Source organism: Sinocyclocheilus rhinocerous, unplaced genomic scaffold (genome assembly GCF_001515625.1).
Source record: "Sinocyclocheilus rhinocerous isolate Xijiao unplaced genomic scaffold, SAMN03320098_v1.1 scaffold183, whole genome shotgun sequence".
Taxonomy (NCBI): domain Eukaryota; kingdom Metazoa; phylum Chordata; class Actinopteri; order Cypriniformes; family Cyprinidae; genus Sinocyclocheilus; species Sinocyclocheilus rhinocerous.
The window spans coordinates 119,671-131,218 of record NW_015657496.1 but is presented as its reverse complement, the minus strand read 5'-3'; the positions used below and the strand labels follow the sequence as shown (position 1 = coordinate 131,218).

General features: G+C 34.6%; 1 protein-coding gene and 1 pseudogene across 1 annotated transcript; both read left to right on the top strand.

Moving 5' to 3' along the window:
• Nucleotides 1-2,721: 2,721 nt before the first annotated feature.
• LOC107721141 (collagen alpha-1(IV) chain-like) lies at nucleotides 2,722-4,991 on the top strand (annotated as a pseudogene).
• A 5,243-nt stretch (nucleotides 4,992-10,234) lies between these two features.
• Nucleotides 10,235-11,548, top strand: LOC107721144 (somatostatin-2-like). The gene is made up of 2 exons (XM_016529012.1): nucleotides 10,235-10,431; nucleotides 11,273-11,548. The coding sequence occupies exons 1-2, from the start codon at nucleotides 10,279-10,281 to the stop codon at nucleotides 11,480-11,482; spliced, it is 363 nt and encodes a 120-aa protein (XP_016384498.1). The 5' UTR covers nucleotides 10,235-10,278; the 3' UTR covers nucleotides 11,483-11,548.

The window sequence follows — 11,548 nt, the reverse complement described above, 5'->3', positions numbered from 1 at the left end:
GATGGAAAGTATGGAAGAGGGATAAAACAATAAAATGTATACCGGTCAAAAGTTTAGAATGAGTACGTTTTTTAAAAATGTTTTTGACAGGCTGCATTACCAGTAAATGACCATTACAGTAGTACATAATATTACAATTTGAAAGAACTGTTTTCTATTGTAATATATTTTAAAATATATTTTATTCCTGTGATGGCAAAGCTGGAAAATCTCAGAATTTTTAGAGTGATTTCTTAAGGATCATGTGACACTGAAGACTGAAATTCTGTTTTTCCACTACGAGAATAAATTACATTTTTAAAAAATATTACAATAGAAAATAGTTATTTTAAATAATAAAACTATTTCACAATAATACTGTTTTAATATGTTTTCATATAAAAATATTTCACAATAATACTGGTATAATGTTTTCAAATAAATGCAGCCTTGGTGAGCATAAGAGACTTAATTAATGAATGAATTAATTAGTCCAAACATTTCCAAAGCAATTTAGATGTGACTATCAAATAGAAAAAAAGCTCAGTCTGTTAGTTTTATTAAAAATTATCTAGTGGGACATAATAGTGCTCATTTATCAAATTCTGTTGTCATCAAAGGAAGCACAGCTTTGCAATTATTCACCTTACCTTGCAAAGACATACTGTATGAATCTGTGATCTCAAATAGTGAGATGTGAAGCCATTAACCCATGCTTGTCGCTGTCATATCTTTTAATTTTGGAGTTCATCCGTAACAATGCATGATCATGCACAGAGCCAGAGAAACTCACAGCATTCCTTTAATGAAATTCTGTTTTTCCACTACGAGAATAAATTACATTTTTTAAAAATATTACAATAGAAAATAGTTATTTTAAATAATAAAACTATTTCACAATAATACTGTTTTAATATGTTTTCATATAAAAATATTTCACAATAATACTGGTATAATGTTTTCAAATAAATGCAGCCTTGGTGAGCATAAGAGACTTAATTAATGAATGAATTAATTAGTCCAAACATTTCCAAAGCAATTTAGATGTGACTATCAAATAGAAAAAAAGCTCAGTCTGTTAGTTTTATTAAAAATTATCTAGTGGGACATAATAGTGCTCATTTATCAAATTCTGTTGTCATCAAAGGAAGCACAGCTTTGCAATTATTCACCTTACCTTGCAAAGACATACTGTATGAATCTGTGATCTCAAATAGTGAGATGTGAAGCCATTAACCCATGCTTGTCGCTGTCATATCTTTTAATTTTGGAGTTCATCCGTAACAATGCATGTTCATGCACAGAGCGCCATGGATTTTATGCATTCCTTTAAGCCATGGATTTTATGCATTCCTTTAAGCCATGGATTTTATGCATTTCTTGATTAGGTGATTTCATTTAAATTATAGGTGCCTGCTTGGGCACATCTTGTGCCTACAGTCAGTTACTCAGAAATCCTAATGAACCCACAAAGGACTAGAATTTTTAATCAATATTTATTTTCTTTTCATTTATTAACTATGAGAATGCCATATAGTACTACTGTATCTGTAAATGCATTCATGCAGTCATGGTGTTATTTTGCTTGTGTTTTCCTCTCAGGGGTGAAAAAAATGAAAAATCTGTCATTAATTACTCACCCTCATGTCGTTCCAAACCCGTAAGACCTTTGTTCATCTTCAGAACACAAATTAAGATGTTTTTGATAAAATCTGAGAGCTCTCAGACCCTGCATAGACAGCAACGCAACTGTAATGTTCCCAGGTCCAGAAACGTAGTAAGGACATCGGTAAAACAGTCCATGTGACATCAGTGGCTCAACTTCAGTTTTGCGAAGCTACGAGAATACTTTTTGAGCGCAAAGAAAACAAAAATAAATTTTTTTTCAACAATTCTTCTCCCCCGAGTTAACGTCTTCCGCCATTTTAGAGAGTATCACAACGCATACACACGCTTTCCCCTAAGCGTAAACAACGCTGAATACACAGATTACGTTCATGCGGCACTTTCTCCCCCAAGGGTGAGTAATTAATGACTGAATTTTCATTTTGGGGTGAACTATCCCTTTAAGCATGCAGTGACATTCAGATTTATATCAAATGTAAATGCTGCCCCCTTCTGGTGAATGTTTCTGGTGCAGAAACTTTTGTATTTGCCACATAGTAGAATGATGTCAGATTTATTTTTATAGAGCTTTTCACAAAACACATAGTTTCAAAGCAGCTAGAAAAACATTATGTTAATGTTCATAATATCTTAATATCGTTATTTAAATACTACTAGTAAAACTAAGCATTAAAATATCTTATTAAGGCATCTTTTTAGGTAGACACAGAGTGACTGTTATACTGTTATATACAATTTTATGCAAGTTTCTTTCAAATGAAAGAAATATGTGCTCTAAAATCAGTTCATAATATCAAACATATTTGATATCCTCCAACTGGAAGGAATCATAGTATGAAGCTGAAAAAATCTGAGTCTGTGTCTCTCATAAACTATGAGATTTTCTGAAATCTGTCAGCTCCATTTGCCTGAAATCTGCAGACTGTCTTTTGACTTTAAGCAACTAGCGTCAACTAGTCCAGACTGTAAACCAGGGCAAAAAACGTAGCACTTTACTGTTTTACACTAAGTTTACCCAAAATAATCATTAAAGTTACTAATATTGCTGATAAACCAACATACTCTCATAACAATTCGTAACTATTTTGTGTTTATCTGTCTCTATTTCAGGGTGAGATGGGGTTACCTGGTTTTCCTGGTGTAGTGGGAGTTCAGGGGCATCTAGGAACAGAAGGCCCTTCTGGAATTCCTGGTGACAATGTATGTTACACATGGCTGCTTTACAAGCTCACAGTTTGAAAATATATACAAATTTTACACATGCTCTTAGAAGAACACTATAGAGTTTCCTCTGTTTTTCTACTCCACTACTAACACCTTAAAGAAATTTTCGTTCTTTGCCACAGTCGCCTATGACTTGCTTGATCAATGACTGACTTGAAGTTCAATTTTTAAAATACCCAATGAAAAGTCTAATGCCATGTAAAAACAAACCTTGTTTGCCTCCTAAGGTGTTCCTGGTTTGTCCGGTGATGTGGGTCCCAAGGGTTCACAAGGTCCACCTGGGATAAAAGATGGATTCCTTTTTACCAAGCATAGTCAGACAACAACTACCAGACTGTCCTCCTGAGTCAAAACCTGTGTACTTTGGATATTCGCTTCTCTTCATCAACGGCAATAACTGCGGACATGGACAAGACCTAGGCATGAAACACAGACAGAACATTCATACGACAACTCATGCACATATGGATGCACATAATGCAAATAGACATAGATGTGGGAAGACATGTTTACATACGCAACAGATCTGAGCACAGAAATTCAGTGTGAAATTCACGGTCTGTGTGAACTTGTGTGTTTGTAGGATGTGTTTGCAAATGTTCTCCATGCCTTTCCTGGTGTGCAATCCCAATGACACTTGTCACTACGCCTTTCGAAATGATTACTCCTATTGGCTGTCTACAGACATGGCGAAGTCTGGCAACATGGAATTGATATCTGGTGATTCGTTGGCTAATTATATCAGCAGGTAAATGCGGCGCCTGTGTTTCCTCAGTAGTGCTTATATCACTTTGTTACAAACTGTAAAACATCCATGGATAGATAATATGATAATATGATTAAAAGAGAGGAGTTCAACTATCTTTCTCTCAATACCTTAAAGGTGTTCAGTATGTAAGGCACCAGCTAATGTAATAGCACTTTACAGCCAGACCATGGAAATCCCAGACTGCCCTAAAGGTTGGCTTCCACTATGGAAAGGTTACTCCTTTGTAATGGTAAGAAGCAGCTATATATTAGTGTATTGTTCAAAGTTAAAAAAAAACAAAAACAAAATATTTAGCACCCTTAGTTCTTATAATGTATGCAGTACAGCTGTTGGGTGAAGTTCAATAAATGAAAAGAACGCTTGGATTTCAGATATATTAAGGAAATTTCAGGATTTACTCTAGTAATTTTTTTATAAATGTAAACGAACATTTTATCATGTTTTATTTTGTAATATTGCACCAAAAATGTTCTTTTTGTTTTTTTTTTACAGAAATTAATAGTTTCATTCAGTAAGATCACACAGTAAATTAATCACTGACAGTGAAGACATGTACAAAAATCTATTTTAAAGAAATGCTGTACTCTTGAACTTTCTATTCATCAAAGAATTCTGAAAAAAGAATCACAAAAAAAGCATTTTCAGCATTGATAATAAGAAATGTTTCTTGAGCAGCAAGTTGGGGTATTAGTATGATTTCTGAAGGACTGGAGTAATGGCTCCTGAAAATTCAGTTTTACCATCACAGGAATAATTATATTTTTAAATATATTAAAATAGAAAAAAAGTTAATTTTTTCTTTTTATTGTAATATTTCACAGTATTACTGTTTTTACTGTATTTTGATCAAATAAATGCAACCTTGCTGAGCATGTAAACTGTAACATATGTATACATATGCAGTACATAACTGTGCTTGTTCTGATTTATTCCTTAGCAAACGGGTGCTGGTGCAGAAGGTTCTGGGCAGCCACTGGTTTCTCCTGGATCCTGTCTGGAAGAATTCCGGAAGATTCCATTCATAGAGCGTCATGGTCGTGGCACCTGTAACTTCTATCCTGATTCATACAGCTTCTGGCTTGCATCACTTGATCCAAGAAGAATGTTCAGGTACAATAATTTTGAATATTAAACAATTTAATTGAATCTGATTTGCATTAAATGGGTAATAGAAGTAAACCTTTTCTCTTAAAAGGAAAAAAATACTATTTTCACAAATCAGATTTCTTTACGATTCACTGCCTAAATCGTAAACTAGCATAGATTTTAAAATACTGTTATATTAAATAAACCACATTAGGAAACTTTATCCTTTTTTTATTCTCATTCCTCAGTATCCCAGTCCACCAGACAGCAAGACATCAGCCTCTGTCAGGTCTGTATGAAGCAGTAGTTTTTATGTCAGAGGTGAATTTGGTAAAGACTTGAACTATGAACTTCCAGCAGTCTTTTTTTCACGACTTGTATAATGTCAGTAGCATCCGTGAAATTCGCCTGAAAACAAATGTGTATTTATCGTTCTCTCCCATAAGTGATTGTCATTACGTTTGCTGTGGTCCAGTGGTCCAGTCAAGGAACAGTTCACCCATAAATGAAAATTTGCTGAAAATCTACTCACTCTCAGGCCATCCAAGATGTAGAGGAGTTTGTTTCTTAATTGGAACAGATTTGGAGAAATTTATAAAAACATCATCATAATTCACAAGTCATCACAAGTAATCGACACAAATTCAGTCCATCAATTAATGTCTTGTGAAGTGAAAAGTTGCATGTTTGTAAGAAACAAATCCATCATGAAGGTGTATAAACAGTCACTTCTGGCCATAGTTTCCATAATCCATAACACTTTCTCCAGTGAAAGTCCATCCTCTGTTGTCCTCTTACATCAAAATCCTCTGATATATTTGTTTAGAATTGTTTTGGACAGTTTTCACATGTAAACAGTGCTTGATCTGTGCATATTTCTCTCTTAATTCAGATGAGATGACTCCTTTTTTTTCCACTGGAGAAAGCAATATTATGATTAGAGGACTCCTATTTATTTATTTAGTAATTTATCAGACGCTTTTATCCAAAGCGACAACAAAAACTTACTTACCCATAGTAAGAAATGGTTATAAAAACTGAAACAGAAGCGAAACAAGTAATAGGAAAGAGGAGAAATAAAAAGCGATACTTATCCTTTGCCGGTGTCCTTGCCCGGTGGAGTCGCACGGTAGAGTCGATGGTCTTTACACTCTTCGGTCTTCACACGAGGAGGCCTTCACGCGACAGTTGTCGTGGTAAACTAAGCTTTTTTTATACCCTTCTAACAAAATACTACATTAATTCAGCTGGACACACTTTCCTATTTCAGCTGAAAGCAATGGTTTGAATTTAAAAACATCTTAATGATGGATTTGTTTATTATAAACATACATATTTTTGCTTCACAAGATGTTAATTGATGTACTGGAGCATGTGGATTACTTGTGAATTATTGTGATGTTTTTTTCAGCTGTTTGGACTCATTCTGACGGCACCCATTCACTACAGAGGATACATTGGTGAGCGAGTGATGCAATGTTAAATTTTCCAAATCTGTTATGATGAAGAAACAAACTCATCTACATCTTGGATGTTGAGGGTGAATACATTTTAGGAAGTTTTCATTTTGGGTTGAACTATTCCTTTAATGAGTGGAATGGTACAGTTATGGGTGAAGCAGTTGTTTGTTTTTCAAACGCTTTTCAGCCAATTTGAACTTTTGGACAAATTTAGTTGATTATAGATTTTAAAAAAAAATTTTTTTTAAAGAACACAACCAAACAAAAATAAAAGATTCCCTTTAATGGAAGTTGTTTGTTTTGGATTTGCTAAATCAGAGGCCCAGTGTTTTTCACCGCTAAGGATTTTACAGCATTCTTTCCTTCCTCTGTGTCCTGTCCAGCACTTATAAATGTGTTTTTCTCAAAATTACTCAAATGAGAGGTCAAATTAGAATTTGGGGTGACTTCAGTTCAGCTACTCCTCATTAATAAACTATTTTTCATTTTTAGTTCATTATAAATTACTTTTATCTGGGAATAACAGTTGTAAGCCATTAGAAAATCCCATTTTTTCTGGCTAGATTCAAGTATGCATTGAGAAACAGAGGATCAATAAATAGTATTTTGAGCTCAGGTTGCTTATATTGAGCATAAACTGTGTAGAATTAATTTAGTATTTAAAACCGAAACAAAATAGTTAATCTACTTTAGTAATGCAACTGAAAAATAGTAATTAAAGTTTAAATATTATTAAATATTATTTTAATTGTTAACTAAAACACTTTACATGTCTTCCTGAGTAACACTCTTTAAACATGTTAATGGTACTAATTTAATAATCAAATGATAAATAGCATAAAATAAAATGTCAGTCTTCTACACTCTTAAAAATAAAGGTGCTTCAAAAGGTTCTTCAAGCGATGCCATAGAAAACCATTTTTGGTTCCACACAGAACCATTCAGTCAAAGGTTCTTTTAAAGAACCATCTCTTTCTTACCTTTTTATAATCTGAAGAACCTTCTTTCGCCACAAAGAACCTTTTGTGAAACAGAAAGATTCTTCAGATGTTAAAGGTTCTTTATGGAACCATTTAGACAAAAAGGTTCTTCTATGGCATCGTGAAGCACCTTTATTTTTAAGAGTGTAAGTCCCCAATTTATTTTAATATAAATCCTTTAAGGAATTCACTAAATATCCTGATTCAAAAAATTCAATAGATCACTGCTTAAGTATTTTGGATGTGTCTGAAGCGATTTGTGCGACTGAACTGGTGGCCCTCCTGGGCACACCCGCTGAAGACTGTGACAAAGTGTGCATATTAGGACTATGATTTTCTTTATTATACAAATAATATACAAATGCTTTGATATAGATTTACTTGCTATTGGAACTTTATTCAAGAAAGTATCAAAGTATGTTTCTTGGTGTACAAAGTTATTTGTACAAAGCTTATCTGAAAATATTTTTGGTGATGACGTTTTGCAAAGCATATTTAAGCTTGTTCATATTTATCACTGAATGACTCCGAGTTAATGGTGCTATTTGTTAGATTAATGAAAAAAGGAAAAGAAACTTGAGAAACGTTAAGAGAGACAAAGTGTGTGTATGTGTAGTCATTATGTGAATTCAGCATAGCATTGCATTAAGGAGCTTTCCCCATGACTCATATTCAGTTCACTTGTATATTGTAAACAGGAATTGTAATGAATTATTACATATAAAAGCTTGTCAATGCCAAATCACCTGAGAAATTAGGAGTGTAGTATCAACAACACTTCCTCTAAAGAAAATATGAAAACTTGCATTTATATAATCTGCTTTGTCGCAGATCCACTGCAGTCAGTCAGGTGTATATTTCTTGTCTTTTTTTTTCTGTACTAAACGAATTAAAGCAGAATTGGCTAAAAGTGTGATTTATGTGTGCATATGAATCACATGTACTGTTTTGGGCTTTCATAATTGAAAAATAATAGTTTAGTGCAGAAGTTAATAGTCTCTTTTTTGACTGCAGTGTTTAATAGCTCGAGTACTGTGTAATTGAAAATGCTGTAATGGTTTTTGTCAATATAAAAAAAAAAAACTGAATATTTCTGTAGAAAATGTCTATGTATTGTATAGGATCCCAATACATCTCATTTCTCTTATGTACAGATTTTAATTGGCCAAATTATACTTTTTTTTTTCTTGTTAAACACTCCATCAGTCCATAATTAAAGATTGTGTTTGGATGTGTACTAGTAACATTGCACTACTTGAATAAATAATCTTTTGGATGAAATTAATATGTAGCTCTAGTTTTAATTATGGCATGTATTTGTACCAAACATTTACTGAAATACAGTGTTGTAGTAATCACTGCATGTGTGGAACTTCTCTGCGTGCTGAATGTAATTTCAAACTCTAAATCTCCCCCCTAGGATGAGACAATATAGTTTACATTGATGTACTGTGATGTCAAATAATGAAGGATAAAAAAAAAAAAAAAAACGAAAAAAATTATGAAGGACACAACATGAGCTGCTGCTGGAAAAGTGCATGATCCAAGTTGTCTTAAAAATGAGAGGTGCTTTAAACTAAATCATAAACCTAAGTCCTAAGTCATGACTACTTCAGACTGACCACAAGATGTCAGGCCAGAGTCTCTTTTGAATAACTAATGCAAATGTTTTTGTTTGAGTTTGGCTTTGAAAAGTCTCTATAAACATTAGTTTATAAAATTCACTCCTTTTTCTAGTAGGTGGTGATCTCATAGCAAAATCATTTAGTTCAAACTGGATGTGGCATTACTGGAACGTGACCTCATGTTCAAAGGCTCCAGTGCCACCTTTTCTAACTAAATACTACAACCTGGAACTTACAGTGAAATAGTAAAAACAAAAAAATTTTTTTTTGGAAGGCTGTCTGTGAAAGAAAGGAAAAGGAACTCTCCATAGTGTTCCGGGTGGCTGCTACACTTTAAAAAATAAAGGTTCTTTACTGGCATCTATGGTTCCATAAAGAATTTTAACATCTGTAGAAACTTTAAGGTTGTTAATAACGGAAAAAGGTTCTTTAGATTATTAAAATGTTCTTCACTCTTAAAAAAGAAAATGGTCCTGTTAAGAACTGTTCACTGAAATGTTCTTTGGTATCACTGTGAAAACCCCCTTTTGAAAGCTTTATTTTTTTAAGAGTGTAGATGCAAACTCACCAGCAGAGTTTTGGGTGGTTGATAAAGCATTATGTTGTTGCTAGGGTGTTCTGCATGGTTGCTAGAGTATTTATAGGTGGTTGGTTGCTAAATAGTTACTTACTAGCCAATTCAAAAAGGCCTACCACTATGATATTCTTCAATTCTTCTAATGGTTTCTCTATGGCATCGCTGCGCAAACCCTTTGGAATCTTTATTTTTTAAGAGTGTAGATGGTTGCTTACTAGCCCATATTTAAAAGAGCCAAATCCCATAAATTATATTCTGGTCTCAAAATATGGTTTGAGGGGTTTAAGATCCATATGAACAAAAGTGATACTTAATAATGTGTCTTCTACTGTAAAGATTTATAACATTTGGGCTTTGTTTTATAATGCATATCACACCTGTCACTATATTTTTCATCAGTGCTTTGAAATTTAATTGAGAATTCACTAATAATTAAATTCATTCATTCATCTCTACAGTGCGAATAGAAGATGTTCCCAACAGGACAAATGCTTGTACTACTTGAGTTAACACTTCAGGAAAACACACATTATTCTCTTCATTCAGAATCAATTAAGTTTATAAAAGCTTTTATTATTCGCTTCTGCCATGGCGTGTGTGCTTCAGAGCGATGCAGACGCACACCCAGGCATTTCTCTGTTGTATTTGTTTTAGATTAGCTGAACAAACCCGAATCCATTCAGTCTAATGGTTTTATTGTAGCCCCCTTTGTCAAGTCGCAATTTGTTCATTTGCGTTATCTAAATGAGAGTGTTTCCCATTAGTGTGGGACCAGAAGAATGTAAATGCTTTATGACATCACAATCCACTATCACCCAGCAACCTGGGCAGCTGTCAGTCAACCGTACGAGTGGAAGGAGAGTTTAAAAAGAGCGCTTGGGATTTCCAAGGGTCCAGAACCAGAACCACAGCTACAAAGAGACACTCCGTGAGCTGAAAACAGAGGTTTGAGATGAGACTGTGTGAGCTGCAGTGTTATTTGGCCTTGTTGGGTCTGTCCTTTGTGCTGTGTGGTCGCAGTGCTAATTCACAGCTAGAACCGGACCTGGACTTCCGCCATCGCAGACTTCTGCAGAGAGCAAGAGCGACTGGACAGGCTACACAGGTGAGTCTCAAATGAACATTAACATATGGGGCTTGTATTTATCACCTGGATTCTGGTTTTCCATTGTCTGCATGTTCAAAGCTGCCAAGCTCACATTCAACTAACTATCAATTCCAGTTATGAATAAAGGATTGTCTCTCCAAAATTTGTCATTTACTCACCCTCATGTCACTCCAAACAGGTTTTTGTCCACACATTCAATGTCAATCGAGTTCTAAACAACGTTGGACCCCATTGACTTTCATTGTATGGACAAAAAAAAATCATCTTTTGTGTTCTGCAGAAGAAATAATTTCAATATAATTTTAGAACGAGGTGAGGGTGAGTAAATAATGACAATTTTACTTTTTGGGGTGAACTATTAAACGTATAGGGACGTCAACGTATTTCCGTTTCAGGTTGCTGAAATGCTCTGCTCAGTTTATTTATTCCTCTAGTTCATTCTGCTTTTAATAGATGTATAAATTGGAAATTACTACAATCCCCATCTAATTCTATAGGAAGACATCATTACTTCCAGTCCCTCTCTCTCCCTCACGTAGCCCACACACATTTCTAAATGACCCTCTGTTTTTCTCATTTACGTCTTGGCAAGTAAATGCATTATCTTTTACTATACAGGAACTCTGAGTTAATGGAATGCATTTAGTTCTAATCAAACACGCATTCCCCTATAAATACAAAATGGCTTTTCTCTTTTAGCCTCGGTTACCTCATGTATACGTTGATCTAAATGAATGCGCACCATTAGCTTTACTAGACACTGTTTATTCTCCAAATAAAAGGGGGGGAATTAACTGAAATGTTGATCCCATCATATGTGTTTTAACCTTTTTCTCAGGACTGGACAAAGAAAGATGTTGAGGAACTCCTTTCCCTGCTTTCCATGCCCGAAATGGAGATGCGCGAGAATGACCTTTCAACGGCAGGCGAAAGCGAGGACCTGCGCGTGGAGCTAGAACGTTCAGCAGAAAGTTCAAACCACCTGCCCGCTCGGGAACGCAAAGCGGGATGCAAAAACTTCTACTGGAAGGGCTTCACTTCCTGCTGAGGCCCTCACTTGAAGTTAATTAACACCCTCTCCAATCTCTTGCTAAGCTAACTGCTGTGGTCAAAC